Consider the following 21,209-nt stretch of genomic DNA (forward strand, 5'->3'; position numbering starts at 1 on the left):
TAGATTTGTATTTTGTAGGTATTTCGAGTTTATGTTTTATGGATGTTGTGTATTTGTAGATTAACTTTCTAAAACTAAATTGGACTTAGTGTTGCGTAAGAACTAATTAAATGCGATATTTGTTGATTTTAGTTTATGTGACTAAATTTGAATTGGTTTTCGTTTAGGGGTACATTGATAATCATTTGCACTTCAATAAATTTTCTATAAGATTATAAAGGTATTGTGATCGTACAAATTGGATAACATATAGCAACAACTGTAAGCTTGATATGTGTTCTTACAAGACAGATGAACTATTTTATAAGTTATCTTAGGACCTAAATAATTTAAGTTTTAACAAAGTTGTATGTTAATATATGACGAAAGTTATAACATTCGAGTATTTTTCAAAAGACAAATTGAATTTGGTCATAATTTTGAGGACAATATATGAAAGTGAGAAAGGAAAACAAAAATAACACAAGCATTGTCAAATTTGTAGAGATGGAAATTTTGCCATCATTTTTGCAACTCAAGCCCTTCTGTTTGTATTGATCAATAAATAGTAGGTTTTTTATTTAAAAATATTATTGAAATATATTATTATCGAACCTTCTTTGAAATAGTAAAATAAATTAAAATATTTACAAGATATAGCAAAATTTTGAATTTTATCAATGATAAAAACAAAGACTTTTATCACTATCTATCAATGTCACGAATAGAAGTATATCAATGTTACTAATAGAAACATATCAATGTCTATCACTTGTTTATTATTAACAGAATATTGCTTGGTAGCATATCAAATTTATATATATATATATATATACATAATCCGGTTGGACCGAGTCAACCCAACTCCTTACTTGCACAATCCAATCACCATACTCAATTTTTTTTTTCCTAATTTTCTACCCAACCCAACCCTTACGGTGTGGGTTGGATAATTTGACTTTATCGGATTACCGATTTTTTTTTTTAACACTAGTAAGTTCAACAGTTGATGGTAATCCAAATGGGTAACTGATAACATCGGTTCCAATGTACAAAGTGAAAAGTTCGAGATGTGCCAATTTTACAACAACAAAACCGAAGGCATAATGCTATCGCTAGCTGAATACCTTTTTCCCACAAGGATGCTGACTCTCATTTCAACCGAAAAAAAAAAAGAAAGATGTTTGATTGATTCTAACAATTGACATCAAAACTCTATTCAAGGGGAAAAACGAACAATTATTTCATATTTCACAGCAATCAAAAGGGAAAGCTCTCTACCATTTGCTTTTTGGTCATACCTTCAACAATTCCTGAAATACAGTACAAACACATGTTGGTTGGGTAGTCAGAGTGGTACTAACATACAAGAAACGTGTCAGAAAACTATTGTGACTAATCAAATAGGTTTAGTAAGTGATCTTGCAAAAACTCTGCGGAATGTAGATTCTAACTCGAATCCTATCAATATTTTGTGTTTGAATCCATGATTAAGTGCATGTTTGAAAGTGATTTTAAAATGCTGTCATACTTAAAATTATTCGTTTAATTTTACACTATCAAATGTATTTTTTATTCTATTAAAATTGATTTTGCATTTATTAAAAGCACTCTTCAAGTGATTTTAAAAATGATCAAACTTGTCTTAAACTATTTTAGAATCACTGAAACATGTCAAATCAGTGGAACGGTGTAGAGTCTTTGAGTCCTTCGACAATAGTTTGAGTAATAGTTTTGAAACTCAAAGAGTTCAATCGAGATGGACCATACCTTCTCTTTTTGCTTGTATAAGACATCAATCTTCTTCATATAGTCATCGGTCAGTTTCTGCACAAAGAAATCATCTTAACTTGGGATGCTCAAAATAAGGGGAAAGAGAGAAATAAAACCCCTAATATATATGCTGGATAACTTAAAATCCATTGTAAGCAATGATTACAGTTTTCACAACTCGTGCTTTTGAATTTAGTACAGCCTTTCCAAGGTTTGATGCCTTCACCAGGGAATTACATCCGCCATTCCTTTCTATCATATCTAGTGTGAACTTACTCGAATTTTAATAGAAAATAACTGAAGCAGGGCCAAAAGCTCTAAATAATTGAGTTTAAAAGCAACAACAAACCTGCAAATCACTTGACAAGTCCTTAACATTATCTTCCGAAAGTTTTTTCTCCTGAAACAAGAACAAAACATTTAAGGAAACCAGAGTAAGCGCAAAAACTATACAATAGATAAAGGAGCTTGCTCTTGGGAAGGAAGATCAATATGAGTTAGAAGCAGAAGAATCGTAAGATTGAGATATGAAGATGTATGTGTTGCGAACCTTTTCCAATTTTTCATACGCTTTTAAAGCATCTCTTCTTATATTCCTTACTGCCACCTGTAAAGAGGCAGATGCAGAACCAAGAGTTCATGATCAGTGGCTGTTTAATTAAGCATAGATCCCAAAAGTCTTGAAGTAGAAACTCATAGCAATCTACACCAGATATATATCTCAATCTATTTCCAACCTCAACCCCTTTGTACTAACGCAAAAACATGATACATACCTTTCCTTCCTCTGCCTGCTTTGCAACAACTTTTGACAGCTCCTGCAATGTGAAGTAGCCAAATATATCACCGAGCACAAAGGTGATGAAAAAAAAAAAAAAAGAAAGAAAAAGAAAAGAGGGATCATATGGATTGAAAAAGGTTTATATAGAAAGTTAGAGATTTTAAAATTGTCTTCCTAATTTGCCCCCAAATTATCAAAATTAATAAACAATAGGTATTAAAAGTTGGAATGTAAAAATTTACATTTCCCCAAAGGAAATGCTAATAACATGTAACTTTCCATTAGTGTCCCACACATTTTAAATTTTGATACATTGAGCTTAAAGCCTTAAACATTTAGAATTTGTGATAGATCATAGAAATCACAATCACACGAGATATTTTATTGAGTCATCTAAGAATCATAGATGCAGACAAGGTGACATCATTTTTTACAAATCTAGGACAAGGACAATGCAAAGTGCCAAAGACACATTTATTAAAACATTTTGGCAAATATTGAATTACCATAAACTTTGAACGTGTATCAATAGAAAGATCAATAGAAACTTAAATCTAATAATTGTATCAATTTAAACTCCAACTTTTTGTACATGAAGCAATCTATAGACCATTTTTATGTGATCTGTTGTTATTTTCACTTCAATCTGTTTAAAATCAACTCAAAACCACCTAAATAAAAGTAATTATTCTTCCAAAATCCCACCAAAGAAGCAAGAAGAATATCAAACAACTATTGCTAAATAAGTAAAGAAAAAAAGAGGAAGAAACACTGACTAAAAACCACTCAAATTTAATAAAAGCCCGCTAATGTCTATAGGATCTAAATTCATTCACTAAAGAAAGTTTAAAACAGATTGAAATTTAAAAGCAATAACTTTGTGGGTTAAATGCTTAAAATATGAGATCGAACTATTCCATGCTCAATGGTTCATGAAGGTTTTGACTGCCTTATTCAAACACAAATTTACTCTAATCTAAATCAAAATCAAATTCACTCAAGAATCTAAAAGTCGTTTTGTTGCATTACTAGTATATGTCGATGACATTCTAGCACAAGGTCTTGTGTTTCTGAAATTGACTCAATGAAGCAAATGTTAAAATCCAATTTCATGCTTAAAGATTTGTGACATGAGAAATACTTTCTTGGGCTGGAGATTTCCCAATCCAAACAAGGATTATCTCTCTCACAAAGAAAGTATCAATTGCAAATACTTGAAGATACTAACTTCCTTGAAACAAAGGCTGCTCATGGATCCCCCCAATTTTCATCTTTCTTAGGACAGTGGCACAAATTTATCGCTTGATGAAGCATCTTGTTACCAAAGATTGATTGGACGTTTCTTACACCTTCAAATCTCTCAACCTTATATTTCTTTTTCAGTCCACTGCCTAAGTCAAGTTCTTCAAAAATCTACTACTCAACATATGAATGTTGCACACCGTATTCTTCGTCACCTGAAGAAGGCACCTATCCAAGTGGTTTTATTGAAGCCAACTTCTAACTTCCAGCCTAAATCCTTTGTGGATGCTAACTGGGGTGCATGTGCATGTGGATGTGTTAGATACCTAGACTAGTATAGGGCAGAGGTATAAGGGTAATTAGTTATGTAGGCAGTTAGATGGTTATAAATAGGAAGAAGTTGGGGGGGGAAGAAAGGGGGGATCAGTTTTGTGGGTAGTTTTTCTGCACTCTTCCTTGAGAGAGAGGATAGGCAGAGAAGGTAGTATTTTACTTGTTCTTAGTTAATTTCTGCATTTTCATCTCAGAATTGGTATACATCAATTTTTCTCTGTAATAGTGAGTTTATATCAATTGAATAAGAACACATCTTATTGGTCTTCTATCAGGATGCTAACTGGGGTGTATGTGTAGATACCAGAAAATCAGTCACAGACTTCAGTGTTTTCTTTGGAGAATCCTTGAAATCTTGGAAGTCAAACAAGCAAGGGACAATCTCACGTTCATCAGCTGGGTTCAATATCATGCCCTTGCAGTAGTAACCAAAGAATTGGTTTGGATTAATCAGGTTCTTGGAGACTTACATCTTGACCATATTTTTCCAGCTCTCACATACTGAGACAATCAAGCCACTATCTCCATAGCTTCAAACCCAATCTTTCACGAGCACACCAAGCACATAAAGATTGACTATCACTTGGTTCATGAAAAACTTGTAGAATTTCCTTAAGTTATTCTCTGAACGTTCCAATTTACAGCTAACTGACATTTCCACTAAGACATTAGCCTCATCCTTATTTTCTTCATTTTAAGCAAGTTGGGGGCTTAAGATATTCACACCCCAACTTGAGGAGGCGTATTATATGTAATTAGTTGAGGATTATTTAGTCAGTTAAGTTGAAGGCTGTTATTATTTTGCCTACTTATTCTATTTATTTAGAGGACTCGTATCAGGGTATAGCATGAGTTTTAACTCATACATTCTTCTACATGAATTATTTTTGTCCTATACTCATATATTATTATGTGGCTATTTAGTATGCTTAACAAGTTATCAACTATTATGCTAAGAAATGCCCAATATGTGTCCAACATGGACAGTTTAAGAAAACTTAAGTGTCAGTGCTTCTTAGGTAAAGTGAAAAATATAACATTCACCACCTGACCACCTACTCTAATCTCAACAAGGCAGGCAATTTAAATAATGTAAGTGAGTCTCTTTAATTTCATGAGTGAGGTACGAAACCACAAGAGTTTTACAGCAATCTTCTGCAAGGCATAATTGCAGACTGCTTCTTTCACTATAACATGATCAGACTAGACAAGGAACTATAGAACTGAATCTTAAGATGAACGTTCAAAAGATATGGAGAAAAAAATGTTTTCTACTGGTTCTTACATAATTGGCATTAAACAAAACAAAAATAGAAAAGGCTTAATGGTACATCTAGTTGGAAATTCTTAGCAAATACAAAGGAAAATACCTTTCTTCTTTCGGACGTGAGTTGAGGGAGAGTCAACCGTATGACTTCTCCATCATTGTTTGGAGTCATTCCCAAGTCAGAGTTGACTATGGCCTTCTCTATTGACTTTAAGCTGAAGATGACGACTCGTTAAGAGTTAATGCTGATTGCCAAGAGACATTATAGAAATGCATTACACTGTTCAGCTGGATGGCATCATTCTATAGCTAATAATAAGAGGCTGTTTATGTCCACAGCAATCTCAACCAGTAAGTAAAAATTAGAGAAGATTGAAAAGCTCCAAAAAAATTGTCTGCAATGTGAAACCTTCTTATTCATAAAAACAAAAATTACGATGACAAAAATTTGAAGCCCTTGAGTAGGTCTCTAAAAGAAAAGCAAGCTAGGAACAATCATATCTACAAATTTGAAATGGACAAAGGAACAAGGAAGATCCTAAAGATCCTCGATTTCAAGGATTCGTGGTAAAGGGTCATCGTAACATCCACCATGTATTGTTTTATAGCAATTCTAAAACTACAAGAATTTGGAAAAAGTGAAGCCATATAGTGCCTGAGGGTGCACCAACCAACATATCCCTAAAGGTTCCTAAATACACTCAACTCAGCCAATTAGCACATTGAATACCTGGATTTATCATATGGCTGGACCAAGAGTGAGCTTGCATCAGGTGTACTAATTTGAGCGATGCTCTTCAGGCTAACTGGACTGCCGTAATACTCCACCTGAAAATTCATGAAAGCAACAGATGGTTTTGTATATAACACAAATCATTAGCATGTTACTCGTCTCATAATGAAGCAACTATCCACTAACCAGCCAAATTTAAGAATTGCCCTATACCTCAATCTTATCAAGCATGGCAGGATTTGATCTCCCAGTCCTAATTGAATTGAAATTAGACCGAACAGTATCGATGGTCTTTTCCATTCTTGCTTTCTGGAGAATAATTGGATGGTCATTCGCACGATTATTTCTTAGCGTCAGCTTGCTTAAGTATAATACACAGCAAGTCTCCACAAAAATGAAAATATGAACTTACTACATCTTTCTCGATCAATGTTTTCTCTGCTTCAATTTCTTCGATTGTTGCAGCCCTCACAACTAACCTTCTAAAAACAAAAATTCAGAGGCAATATAAGATCAACACAACTGAAAAAACTACCAAAATCAACTTCACGTGGCAATAAGACAAATGCAAAAGCAAAATGCTCTGTATGTTTGAAGAGTGCTGCCCCACGTTACCACTTCACTACAGAGGACGTTCAAATTCACACCAGTTCACAAGGAGGTACACACAATCCACAAGGCGCGTAAGAAAGTAAACGAAATAAAAGTAAAACACATGCCTGTTTTTGAACACATTCCCAGAAACAGAGAGTTGGGTAGAAATCACTAGGGCTTGTCGGTTGAGCCTGACGTAGTTGGAAGCTGACTTCCATGAACAAAGATGCGCAGTAATGGAGCCGCATTTGACGCAATTTAACCCTCCATTATAATCTAGAAGGGGAGGCATTGGGGGATGAATGATGATGAAGAAACCAACAGAAAAGGTAGAAAGCGGAAGCAAAATTGTGGGTTGAAGAATGACGTACCTCGGAGTGAGAGGAGGGATTTGGGAGGGGGATTCTGGAAGAGGGAACGGCGGATAGAGGCGGTGGCGGAGAAAGGGGTGGCCATGGATACGGAAATGAAAGAATCGAAGGTGATAAGGGGGAAGGAAAATGGTTTGAAGTTCAAAAGAATGCCATTGCTTTGTCCAAATTCAATTCTCCTTCACACTTATGGATAAGAATTCAAAAAGATATTTGATTTTGAATTTCTTTTGCTATCAGCAAGGGTTGTTTGGATACGATGAATACAGTATTCCTCAAGCGGATAGGGCTCTTACTACTGTCCACTCAAAATATACTTTAAACAAAACTCTTGAAAATATTTACAAATGTCTTATAGATCGTTATATTACATGTGTATCAAGCAGTATCGGATCCATAAATTTTATACAAAGACACCAGACACTATATAATAAACACAGTATATTATCTCTTTTTAACAAAATAACTTCCTTTTAAAAAATTATTGAAATTTAGAAATAAATTTGATATTTTGAAAAAAGAAATTATTAATAAATGAGAAATTTGAGTAAAGAAAATGATTGATGTTTGAAATAAAAACTATATTGTGACAATTTATAAAGAAATTTGATATTTGAGGAATTTTTTTTTATATTTAGAATAAAAACTATTTCGTAAAAATAATTATAACATGTCATATTTTAACGTGAACCGAAGTGAGAGCTAAATCACTACCGCAAAAGCAGAAATTAGGAAAATGAAGCTAAATTTAATATATATTGTAATTTAACACATCAAAGTTAATATTAAAATACAAAATTTGATAATGTAAGGGGGTACGTGCCCTCGTTACCCCTTAATGGATCCGCCCTTGGTATCAAGATAATCAATAATAAACTATTTCAATAGTGTGATGTTTTGATATATTAAAGTTTTTTTAATATCTTAGTTTAAGATTTATAGAAAGGTATAATTGTAAATATAAGAATTAAATTAAAAATAATTGAATATATATCAATATTTTTAAAAGTTTACAAATACAGTAAAACTTGTCAAAATGTATCAATGTTATTTTCCAACTACTTATACACCATAGCATTATAATTCTATTCGTGATAGATCAATACTTGTAATTAAATTAGTTACAACTTTTTAAAATATTGTTATTTAATTATTTTAAATATAATTACTATATATTTACTTTGTTTAGACTTAACAAATATAGAAATTAAAAATAGTATTTTAGTATTTAAATAAGAAGTGAAAAGAATAGTAAGAAAAATAAAATAAAGAATGGCAATAATTAAGAGGCGTAACAATTCTCAACAACCAACTTTATTCTCGATATGAGGGTAGATTCCTTATTTTGTTTTGACCCTTTCTTTCTTCAATAAGAAAAGAAAGCCTACTTGTTGTTTGGTTTCTACTTTCAACTCTCTCTCTCTCTCTCACACTTCACTCCACTTCACATCCACAATTTCTTCTTCGTCTCTCTAATCTCTCTCTCTCTCTCTCTCCTCCATGGGTTCTGTGAAGATGCCTTCGCCCTTCTTCTGGATCTCCACAATGGCGCTTTTTACACTCTCGGCTGCTGCCACCGTCCACCAAGTAGGCGACTCTCCCGGTTGGACCACTCTCATTCCCGTCGATTATGCCAAATGGGCTTCTTCCCAGAAATTCCATGTCGGCGACACTCTTCGTAAGTACCCACTTCCCCCCTTTTTTTTTTCCTTCTCCTAATTTTCTTTTCATTTTACTTTACCCTTACCAAATTTGAGAAACTACGTTACAGTGTTTAAATACAACAGCACGTTCCACAATGCACTGCAAGTGACTCAAGAACAATACAAAGCTTGCAACTCATCTTCTCCGGTGGCGTCGTACAGCTCCGGCGCAGATTCCATCGTTTTGAAAAGACCTGGAACCTTCTACTTCCTCTGTGGCTTTCCCGGGCACTGTCAACTGGGGCAGAAAGTGGAAGTCAAAGTTACCTCAGGTTCATCCTCTCATTTACCTGCTCCCTCCCCAAGCCCAGGCCCAAGCCCAAGCCCAATGGGCGGCCCATCTGCTTCTGCTCCCACCCCAAGTGCTGCTTCTTCTCTGTCCCACTTCTTCTCTATGCTAATTTGCCTCTCATTGGAGTTTGCTTTGTTGTACTCTGTGTTTGTTTGAATTTCAATGCTGCTTCTTCCACTTGTGTTGTTGTGTGTTCTACCTTATATGATTGTACTTTGAATGTTGGAGCTAGTTCTAAGTGTTGTTGTTTCTTGTTTGTATCATCATATACTATGTATTTCTCATCTAATTTGCTTGTTTGGTGTTGCTTGTTACCCATTTGCTTTTTAGACTGATTCAACTGTTTGTTCATTGTTGTATAATAAGCACTTCAAAGAGTGTGTAGCTCAAATCTCATCTAAAGGCAGATTACTGTAATGTAATAAGGATTACTAACAATAGGAATACTATGTTTGAAGTGCACAATTGGATTTGTTCTTGATTATTGGAATTGGGTTGGGTTCAACTGTTTTTTTTTTTTTTTACTAATTTTTAAATTTGTATAAATCATAATTTTCTAAAATTTAAAGTACTTCCTAAATTAAAAAAAAAAATCATATATTTATAAATCACAATTTCTTAAATTCTAAAGTAATTTAATATGTAGTGTAAAAGTACATATGGAAATATTAATAATATAAAGTGGAGTTAGCATAGCTATTTTAGATAATTGAAATGGGCTATTTAATCAAACCTCATCGAGTGTTCGATAATTTAATAAGGATTATTGAGTAATCGAAGATGGACATAAATGAGATTGTGGAATGTGAAAATAGTGAAAAAGAAGATTGAGATGAAAACTCTTAGTACAAACTAAGCCTAAAATGTTCAATATGAACGTAAGTTTTGGATTAAACTACATTACAAACTAATTTCGTTATGGTCCACCAAACACCTCCTTCAAAGTCATTTGGTGTTCAAAGTTGGGTTGAAGGAGTGGTAATTGTCATCCGTTTGAGATTTAAATCATTTATGTTAAGGAGTACTCTTTCTTTAATTTTGTGTGTCGCAAAGATAACTTTAATAATATTAATTATGCTATACTAATTGTAACGGAGTTGTTTAAGCAATTGTAACCAAGTAGTTTAGGAGCTAACTTTTTTTGTTTGCTTAGGTAAGTTTAGGATTTTAAAACATTTTAATTTTTAGTAGTTAATAGAATGTTAATGGGATGTTTTGAATTTTTAGAGTTTTTTTATATAAAAAAATTAGCCACCATTTTTGTAAGATTTAAAAAGAATATTTTCGTTTCATAATTGGTAATTAATAATTCATGGAATATTTTCGTCTCTCATAATTGGCAATTAATAATATTTTTGTATTTAAAAAAAAAAAAAGTCTCTATTTTGAATTGGGTATTTTTCTTTAATTGTTACCCCCATCCCTATCAACGTTCCGCCCAAATCCCAAATTCCCATTTTCTTCATTTCCTCTCTTCTGCTTTCTCTACTTCAAATATCCTCATCCTCCCTACTTCAATGGCGGACTTTGAATCCTCCGCTCTTCAACCTCCCAATTCCAATTACCTTCTCTCTCTTCCCCCCTCCCCCCCATCTCTCGATCCTCCTCCTTCTCCTCCAATTCGCCCTCTTTTCCCTTTCTCCAAGCGCCCCGCCATTCGAGTCACTTCCGAGTTCGACAGTGAATCTTCCATTTTCTTCCACAAGGTCTCATGCAAGCTCCTCGACAACCTCGCCAAGGTAAAGTTCTCCTTCCAAAACGACAATAAGGGCCAAATCACTGACTCCCAGTTCCAATTCCGTTCCAAGTACCTCTCCATTCATTATGATCCTGACGAACACAATGCTCTCCTCCGTTCTTCTATCGATGTTGGCCCTAGGTTGCACTTCCGTGCTGCTCATGATGTTAAGGTTTCTTTCCCCCTGCTTTTTCTAACTTTCATTTTGTTTTTGTGTGTTTTTCTTGATGCCCAACCTACTATTTCAAGCAAATAAGGCTCCATGCCTGAGAAATTTCTGTTAAATTAGAATGTAAACTGCATTTCTCAAATTTTCTTTTGTTGGGGTATGTGCTCGAGGCCTAGAGCACGGATGGTTATGGTTGACTTTTGTTATCTCCTGGGATGCTGGATTGTGCCTTTATGCTTTGGTTTTTATGAACTTACATATGTTTGTTTCAGGGTCAACAAGGAGAGCTTGGTGTGGTTGCTAAAATTGCCGATCCTGGTTACTCCTTGGAACTGTCTTCACCTGTTCCTGCTATTGGAGCGGTTAGTTTTAGTAAATTGTGAATCTTTATCCTCAGTGGCACTGCCCGTGTGTATATGAACTGCGTCATATTACTTCCCATATTCGATAGCGTTACAGAAATTGTTACTATAATGCTTTTAGTATTTTGTCATTGGGAACCTTTTATTGAGCTGTTAAGATTGACTATACTTCGACGGATATTGATATTATTTAGCCAAGAGCAACTTTTAAGTTTCCCATGGGTGAAATTTCATTGGAAGAAAGAGAAGAGGAGGAAGTGAACCGGGCAATGTCAATAAATGGTGTTCTTAAAGGGAAATTTCTGAATGGCAACTGCGCTGCTCACTACAAGGATGAAGACTTGGAACTGAGATACAGCTACAAGGTTAGAATAATAAAAAATGTCAAAGTTGTTGTTGCCTTGTATCTTGAACTTTCTATGACCAAAAAGATGCAAGCATGGCTTGTTCTGAATTGTTTGCTGTTGGAACTTAGTAGTCTTTTACTTTCAAGTTTCAACATTGTTTGGTGAGCGTCTGAACTCTTTTGCAGGATGAGGCACTTTCATTTATTCCAAAAGTTTCTTTGCCATCAAATGCATTGTCATTTGCATTCAAGCGTCGGTTTGGTCCTTCTGATAAATTGAGGTTAGGTTTCAAACTCGGTAAAGGGTGTTTGATGGCCAATAATTCCAATAGTTGATTGTAGTCCATTTAAGATATAGCTTAATACCCTTGTCCTAAATCTACATTTCACAATTAACTTCATCAGCTATTGGTATGATTTTGATTCTAACGACTGGAGTGCGGTGTACAAGCACACATATGGGAAAGATTTGAAACTTAAAGCTGGTTACGATACAAAGGAGAAACTCGGCTGGGCTTCTCTTTGGGTAAGTTGTTCCAGCTGTTTAGGCGTTTCAGAAAGAATACTAATGGAAACACTAACAGCAGGATAGTTATGAAACAAGTTATTGAGCTGAGCTACCATGAGTTTCAGGTTGGAGATGAAGGGGGGAAAGCAAAAACAGCTCCAATGAAGATGAAAGTACAATTCATGTTACAAGTTCCACAAGATGACATTAGGTCTGCAGCTCTAATGTTCAGGGTCAAAAAGAGATGGGATATATGATTCAGTCTTTCTTCATTTCTCCTTGTCTACATCTGAATTTAAGCTTTCTTTTTAAATACATGTTAAAATTTTAAATGTTGCTGTAAACATCTGTGGGATGATGGTGCTATTAATGAAGTTTCTTTTGTAGACGGGAGAAAGAAAAAGGAAAATATAACAAAATAGTTTAGGGAAGCTAAATTTAGGTGGATAAAAGGTTCTGTTTTCATAAATCTGCCAATGGATCCATAGATTCTATATTAATGTTGGCAACATCTCGTACATGATGTAACTATTAAAATGTGGTGAAAATCATCTATTTGTTCTAAGTCTTAGAGGAATATGTTCGGTTAAGTCTTAAAAATGTACTTTTTTTTTTTTTTAGTCTCTACGTTTATAAAAATAGATCTATTTAATCTACGAGTAATGTATTTTTTTTTTTTTTTTTGCTTCTTTTTTTTAGTTCTTGAGTTTTTAAAAAGAGATTTGAAAAGTCACTCAAATAATTATATATTTTTTTAAGTATAAAACATAATTTTATAGACATTTTAAATTAGAACAATAATTTTTAAAATGAGCGTTTTCTAAAATAACAAAATAAATTAAAATATTTTTAAGTTATAGTAAAATTTTTGAATCTAGAAGCATTTTGAAATTTTGTTGAGAATATTTTATCAAATTTGTTATTTATTACCATTTTTTTTTAAAAAATAATATTCTCTAAACCTATTTTTTATAATTTTAATTACCCTATAATTATTCTATAAAAGTATTAAAGAAACAAATACTAATTAAACCTATTTTTAAAAATTTAGAGAATAAAAATATATACCAAAAAAGAGTTTATTTTTATAAACTTATGGATTAAAAATGTATATTTTTAAAACTTAGAGACCAATTGTGTACGTTTATCAAAACTTGGGGGCTATAAAAGTAATTTTTGTGATGATTGGTTTGGTTTTGTTTTATGTTAAGTATTTGTTGAGGCCATGATTATCCATGAAAAATATAATAAATCAATGGTAATTTGAAGAGTGCTTTCCTATACAAAATCAAGATTGGAATTCCATTAAATATTGAAATTAATATGCATTAAAATATTGATTCTCAAGAAAGACTAAACTAAAAACTCATTTCCAAGAAGTACCTTTTAGTTCCTCATTGATCTTCTAGTAGCATCAAGAAGAAGGATGAACATCGAACACGTCTTAGAAATTTTATTGATGAATTTGGAGAGAATTTACAAAAGATTGAGCCATAACTATTTGGAATTGAGTGTGGACAATGAATTATGAAGTTGATTGTGTAAAATACAAGAGAAAAATGGGGTTTTATAACTAATTGACTGTCAAAGTTTGTAACGCTACAGCGCTAGGCATAACTGTCAATGGCGTCGTGACGATCGAAATGGAGATGCAACACTAAGCATGGATTTGTTAGCTCTTGGGAACATAGCTTTGTCACACACATGGTGGTGTGCAGATGACGCCAACAAGAGTATTTTTGTAATTTGAATCTTTTGCCTCGTTTTAGCTTAAAATTGAGTCGTGCTTGCTCTGATGGACTTCTTTGCTTCACTAGATCATATTTTTCTACAAAATAAGGCTCGCTTATTTATTATTATTTAATGAGCAATGATATTATGAAATGACTTGGAAAGTATGTGATTTTTCTATAAATTTGTGGTTGATGTGATAACCATTGTGAAACTACTTTTGAGAATTTTTACGAGTTATATATGAGAATTTGGAATTTGAACTTGATTTTAATCTTCATATTAATATTGATTATTTGTTAAAGACAAACGATTGTTTGAGAATAATTTATGAGAATTAACAATTGATGGAATGGTTATGTTAGATATTATGAAAAGTGATTTTCAAACCACTAGAGATCTAGTACATATCCTTGCATGTAGGTTTATGAATTTTCAAGAAATGATTAATTACTATAAACTCGAAAGTTCAAGATTTCATGAATATTTGATAAATTCGTCAATATCTTATAGACAAAATATTTCTTTATAACTCGAATTATTCAAAACCATAAGAAACTCTAAAGTGATTTAGGCACTCATAAGGTTATAGGCTTCATTTTTCTTTAATTCACCTGAAATCAAATTTATGATTTTAGATTACACTTTGATAGACCTCATAACTCAAAGTTACGTAAGTATATCATTCATACTCCCAAAACTCGACCATGATCATGTTCTTCGTACTTTAATCCTCCAAGTATTGATTTATACTCAAATTATCTCAAAATCAATGTGCAAGCTTTTAACTAATAACCAATAGCCCCTTGAATTAAGGTTTCATACCTCATAGGTTCTTCATAATATCATTTAATTTATTTACTCCTTACTCAATGCCTACTCAATAATTCGCATATTATTCAAAATTATCCCAAAATTGGCTTTAGACCCAAATTTATGCAATTTATATCCAAAATATCTTTAAAATACCTAAATAATCACACATTTTTCTCACAAGCATCAAATAAATAAAAATAGGCCAATTGGGTGTCAATGGCACTTGGGTGGGGTAGGAGACAAAAAAAAAAAAAAGTGTAATTAGGGCGTGTTGGGTGTCACGGTCATGCTTGAAAGTGCGATTGTGACACTGGACCCATGGGTGAGCGACCGTGTGCAACAGGACAAGCACATGGTCGTGTGGATGGATGTCACGATTATGCTTGAAAGTGCAATTGTGACACTGGAAGCATAGGTGAGCGACCGTGTGCAGCAGGACAAGCACATGGTCGTGTGGATGGGTGTCAGGGGCTAGTTGGTGTTGGGCTGCCTGACATTCTTATTTTACAACCAAGTTTAACTTTAGTTTCTTCCAATCCATTGAGAATTAGCCTAAACAACCTTCATGAAACTTCAAAAGGAACTTCTTACTTTACTAACGTGTACTTTTATAAAATTTTATCTTATTTGGTTGGCCTTGAACAAGCTCCTCAAAGAAAACTCTCGAGATTTGATAGTTTTTTTTTAAACAATTTGCTTCTCTTCTCGATTTCTCCACCTTTTTGTACTCAATTTTGTACTCAATTTTGTCCGACAATTCCAACTTATCTCATTCACTCAACTTTTAAGTAATTTGGGAGAATCGACTTAATCTTTTAGCTCTTTATGTGAAGTCTAGGAGCCACTCTTTTACTCCATTCAAATTGAGCCAACAAACTTATCTACCAAAAGTAGAATAACAAACAAAGTAAATTAAAAGTGAAATACCACTACAAATCATAGCTATGTATATTTAATTAAAGATTTTGGATTTTGGTAGAGAATGTTATTAATTATGACAAGAGATCTCAGTACCCTAAGTTGTTCAAGGATTAAAACTTTCAAGGATGAAAGTTTTTAAAAGGTAGAGGATCTTGAAAGTTGACGAGGACAGAAAGGATTCATGACATGTCATAGTGGAATTCAGTTTTGCTCATAGTGGGATTCAGTTTTGCTTTCGCATCTATGTATCAGTTATACAGTATTAGTTTTGTCTCATTTGTTTACCTTATTTCTTTAAAGAACTGTCATAATCCACAAATCATGTTTTCAAATTATTTTTATTGGTTTGTCGATTTTATGTCTTCAAACATTTATTGATATTAATTTTATAAAAAAAAATTAGTTTTCCATTTTCAAGATATATTTTGATTAATGACTTTAATTTAGCTTAAAAGTTCAGATCGTTACATTAAACACGTACTAAACCATTTTGAGTACATGAGTAACAATAGACTTAAGTGATCTTAAGAGTAAAGAAAGTAAAAACTCAAGCAAAATGAGGACATAGATAGTTTCTGTGAAGATGAAAGGGTTATTTTAATTAGGAGTAGTTTTGTCATTGTTTAGGATAGAATAATTTGAATCTCAAACATTTACGGTATGATCTCGATGACAATCTCAACCATGAAGGAACGAGAAAACATACCTTCAAGGCTACAAATTTACAAAAAACATGCTATTTTCATAAGGTAAAAACTAAAAGTAGTAATTTTGGATAGAGCCTATTATACAATCGTAGAGTTTAAGAACCTATTTGATAAAAACTCGAAACTAAACGTGTAATGTAACCTATAGACAACTAACAACACCAATAACTAATCTTATAATTCAACCTTCCAAACAAAAAGTTGGGTCAAATTGGAAGGCTTAAACTAGAATACTGTTTGTTCTTGTGCATTAAACAATATTATCTAGATCTTTATTATGGAAAATGTTTCTGTCGTTCCTTCAAACTAAGAAATTTTGATATCAAATCTAGAAAATGTATTTCTTCAACACCAATATCAGTTTGCCTTTCTTTTTTAGGTTATTACAATTCAAATGGTAGGAATTCAAACCTACAACCTATCAAAATGGTTACTTGACCAATTGAACTATGCTCAAGCCAGCAATAATTGAACATCTTTGATTGATGGTCACATCAAAGAACGCTGGAAACGAGCAATTAGTTGTGAGTTCATTCATAAAAGAATGACCAAACTAAGTTAAATCATTTCAGGAGGCCAACCTGTAATCAGAGAATGTAAAAGGATAAATGATGAAATAAAATCACAAATGAGAAGTGCTTTATTCAATGCGAACGATCTTGGGGTGGCAATGTTTAAATTTGCAAATATCATCGAAGAAATCATCTGCACTGCCATGGCTACTCTTCATCCGAAGTATATTTATAACCAATGCCTTCAAGTTCTTGGCATACTTTGTAAACGATTCGAGAGTATTCATCTTCTGTTCGGCGTTCAACGGTGATCTAACCGTAACCCATACTTCTTCCAAACATGAGATTGCAAAATCTGGATCCACCTGAGTAACAAAAGAATGTAATTTATAAGCCAAGAACTCAATTCATCTCAAGAACAAGTTGATTCTACTTACACTTTTAAGGCTGTGTTTTTGGCAAAGTGCAGCAAACATGGCTCCATGAATGTCAAACTTTTGCAACTTTGGATGGTTATTGAAAAACTCAACAAAGTCAATTTCTGGGAAAGGTTCAAGTGCATCATAGTCTCCAGTGAATTCAACCTTCATGTAAAGATGTTTCACTTCACTCCCACATTCAAGAATTTTGCTTATTGCATTCCAACACCATTGAATACCTCTTAAGGACAGAACCTCCAGTGAAGCAAGCTTATCAAAATCCACCATGTATACTCTTCCTATCAAAGGTTTCCATACAAAAAAAAAACATAGTTATTATCCCTTTTATCATGCCATACTTTGCAAATTGTAAGGATAAAGGTTCATATCGCTGAGGTCTTAGAAATGAAGTTCAAATGACTTTTAAGCGTTAGTACTTTTGCAAATTTATCAGAGCCCACCTTGTAGGCTCTTTCTATTAGAGGTTTAAGAAAAGTTATCATTGTATCATGAAATAATTCAAACCATAAAGATAGGCAACAAATATTGTAAGGCTCCTAAAGTTATCCTGTGAGCGTAGTACTTCTTTAATTAAAACGTTTTCAAATTTCCACCTTGTATACTCCCTAGTTCCTACTGATGGTTTCCATACAAGAAACGACTATATCCCCTAAGTCATGTTGTATTTTGTAAACATTAAAGACAAACAAGACAATCACTATCATAACTGTCATAAAATGAGTTTGCAATGACTATTGAATGTGGTACTTTAATATAATTAAGGTTCTATTTAGTGTTTTGATCACATAATTGTATACTATGAAAGAAAAAATTTCTTTTAAATGGTTGAAAGAATATTTTACCCTCACAAGAATCATACCGAACTTTCCTTCACAAGATTTTTAGTTATGATGATTACCGTGATTATTGGCAATTGAAAGATTTCTCAAGGAACTTGTCCCACGGGCTCTAATCCAACTACAGCCTTGAACTTCAAGGAGTTGAAGTTTAGGAGCATTGATCAAAAGTGAGCAGTTCCCCAAGCCATAGAAGTCCAGCTTACACTGCTCCAAAAGCTTCAGCTCAATTGAAACTGAAGAAAGACCTTCACAGGCAAGGAGCAATAAGTTGGACAAATTAGGACATGCATGAAGAGCAGTGTTCAATGCAGGATCCTCAAATTTGGCACCAACAATCTCAAGGTTTTTTAGCTTTTGAAACACATCCCACCTGGGTGAATGTGTCATTAACACACCCCATAATTTAAGTGTCTCCAAATTTGCTGCAGATTTAAGGCATTCCAACTTGGAAGGGCTCTCTTGACAAGCCTGAAGATCAACCAGATTATCCATTCGTAGCTCAAGGTGTCGAAGTGTAGGGCCAACACTAGACAACCATGAAGCAAGACCAGCACCTGTAAATGGACTATAAACAACAAGCTCCTCCAAGTGAACAATGGATGATATTATCCTCCAAATGATGATGTCGGGACTCAACCCGCCCGAATGGTTGTCAAAAGAGTTACGAGGGAAATAGAGACTTCGAATGTAGGGTGTCGAGTCTTTCCAGCGCTTAGATACGCAATTGCAGACAGCCACATCCCGAGCATTGCTCATATGTGACAAGATGCACTGAACAATAGCATCCGGGAGCGAGTCCATTCTGTGTGGACAACCATCAAACAGATTGTGGTCAGTAACCAAACATTTCACAGTGAAGGATCAGCAGGGAACGAAAGGTAACATGGCATTACAATGTAAACAAGAACCATAAGGAACTTTCAATCATTCAAACTTCCTAATTCAACAAAATTTCGTACAATTTGCACACAATTTCCTTTTAGCGTTTTAGTTCAACACATTATCAAAAAAAAAAAAAAAAAACCACATGGACTAGTTTCGGATCAGTAGCGTCTTCACAAAAACAACAACTAGACAAAATGCACCCATGTTTTTCATCCAAAATCCTCCAAAATGAAACAAACAGAAAGCATTTAGGGTCATAAACTGGCAGAGAAGTCTTGTAATTGGCAGATGAAAAAAGTGAAAAGAAAGCACATTTCCATGATGAATCAGAATTGAACAAGTCCCATGGTTTGTTATTGTTAATATTCGATCAACCCACTTTCAAAATGATGTAATTGATTACATTAACAAAGATATTAGTAAAAATGACATAGTTCAGTAGCTAAAAAAAAAGGCAAACCCCAAAGTGAAAAAAAAAAAGCATTCTCATTGAAGAATTGAAGATCCATAAACAAGGAGAGAAAAGCAAAGAGCTCAAAAGAAAAACAAAAACACCAGGAAAGGAAAGAAAGAGTACAGAGAAGGGAGAAAAAAAAAACATGAAACCCAGAAAAAGGTGGGGGAATGAATGAAATTTGTAGAAGTTGAAGAAGGGGGGGGGGAAGGGAAGGAGCTTACAATAGTGAAAAATGGGGAAGTGGGTATTGAGAGGAAGAGGAAAGTGAAAATGGAGATGGATCTGAGGAGGGTTTATGTTAAAGAGAAAGAGAGAGAGAGAGAGAGAGAAAGAATGAATGAAATGAAGAAGGAGCGCGCTTATAGAGACGTTTGAAAGTAGAAAAAGAGAGAGAGAGGGAGGGAGGGTTATATTGTGGGTTTTGGTGTTTTGGGTTTTGGATTTTGGATTTTGATAATTTTCAAAATTTGAAAGCGTGAGAGTTGGGAGGGAGAGACCATTACCCTCTCCCTCTCTCTCTTCTTTTCAATTTCCCCTCTTCTTCCCTTTCCAATTCTTTTCTTTTCCGCCCCTCTCCTTCTCCATTCTTTTTCTTTTATATCATTTCTTCAATTTTTAATTCTATCCCTCTCTTTAATTTACATTTTCTTTTACTCAATTTCATTAAATAATATTTTTTTTCATTCAAATATTAAAATAACAGTGAACCCAAATTGGAAAAATAACAATAGCCTTTCTAAATAAAATATTAATAATTTTTTTATTTTAAAAAAAGGAAAACAGATTTCACAGATAACATAATCTACAAAAGAAACAATAGATTCTTAAATATTTTTTTGAAAAAATAGACTGTGGGATATTTGATTTTTTTTTTCCTTTAGTGATAATGCTGCCTAATTTGACATTTAAATAATTGAATATCTCTTTAGCATCACACTTGAGAAATTTTAAATAAATAACATTTCATCTGCTTTCGTAATTTTTTTAATAGAATTTTATATATCTAATTTTTTTTTGTTGTAGAATAAAAAATTAGAATATCAAATCTAATTTTTAAATAGTTGAGTTAAACAATCTTTTAGTTTCAATTTTGTTAACTTACTCTCCTAATTTTTATGAATTTTTTTGTAGCTTGATTTCAAAAATCATCCAATTTTAGGACTACAATATAATTTCATTGTTTAAGGTATTTTTTTTAATTTTTTTTATAATTTAACGTGAATTGTGTTTTTGTTTGTTTTCAAAAATAGTAAATTTTACAAAATATTTACAACATATAGTAAATTCTATCACTCATAGTCATTCATATACATTATATATTTTGAAATTTTGAAATGGACTGATTTTGATCTTAAAATTATTATTTTTGGTTAAAATATTATTTATGTTTCTTTATTTGAAAGTTTATTCAATTTTAGTCTTTATCTAATTTTAACTTTTACTGAGTCTTAACTTTAGTTTTAACTACTACTTTTTTTTTTTTTGTTATTTTCTTTAAATGCCTAATATATAATATTTAATATAAATTTTAAAAATATATTAGCATATTGTTTTTCCTTCCTTTAAATTATTGGTATTGGTATTGCAAGACGTATTTTGAAAGTTTATAATAAAAGTGTTGTATATAAGATTTAAAATTTTAGTTGAACTGACGAAGTAATACCTATTGCAAAAATAAACGTTGATCATTGTTGTATCATATTGAAGTAA

The 21,209-nt window shown here is 33.0% G+C and overlaps 4 protein-coding genes across 5 annotated transcripts; 2 read left to right on the top strand and 2 right to left on the bottom strand.

Annotated features, from left to right (window-relative positions):
* Positions 1 to 973: 973 nt before the first annotated feature.
* On the bottom strand, positions 974 to 7,277 carry LOC101203234 (ribosome-recycling factor, chloroplastic). 2 transcript variants are annotated; one of them, XM_011659222.2, is made up of 11 exons: positions 7,074 to 7,277; positions 6,828 to 6,978; positions 6,521 to 6,587; positions 6,322 to 6,417; positions 6,106 to 6,203; positions 5,479 to 5,590; positions 2,529 to 2,570; positions 2,303 to 2,359; positions 2,102 to 2,152; positions 1,750 to 1,806; positions 974 to 1,292 (listed from the first exon to the last, which is right to left on the bottom strand). In XM_011659222.2, the coding sequence occupies exons 1-11, from the start codon at positions 7,156 to 7,158 to the stop codon at positions 1,275 to 1,277; spliced, it is 834 nt and encodes a 277-aa protein (XP_011657524.1). In that variant the 5' UTR covers positions 7,159 to 7,277; the 3' UTR covers positions 974 to 1,274. The 2 variants fall into 2 exon arrangements, with proteins under 2 accessions (XP_011657524.1, XP_004140097.1); XM_004140049.3 differs by having other exon boundaries at positions 6,521 to 6,590.
* Positions 7,278 to 8,447: 1,170 nt separating this feature from the next.
* LOC101203473 (mavicyanin) lies at positions 8,448 to 9,459 on the top strand. The gene is made up of 2 exons (XM_004140050.3): positions 8,448 to 8,751; positions 8,845 to 9,459. The coding sequence occupies exons 1-2, from the start codon at positions 8,574 to 8,576 to the stop codon at positions 9,222 to 9,224; spliced, it is 558 nt and encodes a 185-aa protein (XP_004140098.1). The 5' UTR covers positions 8,448 to 8,573; the 3' UTR covers positions 9,225 to 9,459.
* A 1,023-nt stretch (positions 9,460 to 10,482) lies between these two features.
* On the top strand, positions 10,483 to 12,739 carry LOC101203722 (outer envelope pore protein 37, chloroplastic). Its single transcript, XM_004140051.3, has 6 exons — positions 10,483 to 10,978; positions 11,248 to 11,337; positions 11,532 to 11,702; positions 11,870 to 11,964; positions 12,089 to 12,209; positions 12,317 to 12,739. The coding sequence occupies exons 1-6, from the start codon at positions 10,586 to 10,588 to the stop codon at positions 12,446 to 12,448; spliced, it is 1,002 nt and encodes a 333-aa protein (XP_004140099.1). The 5' UTR covers positions 10,483 to 10,585; the 3' UTR covers positions 12,449 to 12,739.
* A 3,918-nt stretch (positions 12,740 to 16,657) lies between these two features.
* On the bottom strand, positions 16,658 to 20,058 carry LOC101203965 (F-box protein At1g10780). The gene is made up of 4 exons (XM_011659223.2): positions 19,721 to 20,058; positions 18,217 to 18,959; positions 17,316 to 17,596; positions 16,658 to 17,243 (listed from the first exon to the last, which is right to left on the bottom strand). Exons 2-4 carry the CDS (start codon positions 18,956 to 18,958, stop codon positions 17,007 to 17,009), a joined length of 1,260 nt encoding a protein of 419 aa, XP_011657525.1. The 5' UTR covers position 18,959; positions 19,721 to 20,058; the 3' UTR covers positions 16,658 to 17,006.
* Positions 20,059 to 21,209: the final 1,151 nt, after the last annotated feature.

Source organism: Cucumis sativus, chromosome 6, assembly GCF_000004075.3.
Source record: "Cucumis sativus cultivar 9930 chromosome 6, Cucumber_9930_V3, whole genome shotgun sequence".
NCBI lineage: Eukaryota > Viridiplantae > Streptophyta > Magnoliopsida > Cucurbitales > Cucurbitaceae > Cucumis > Cucumis sativus.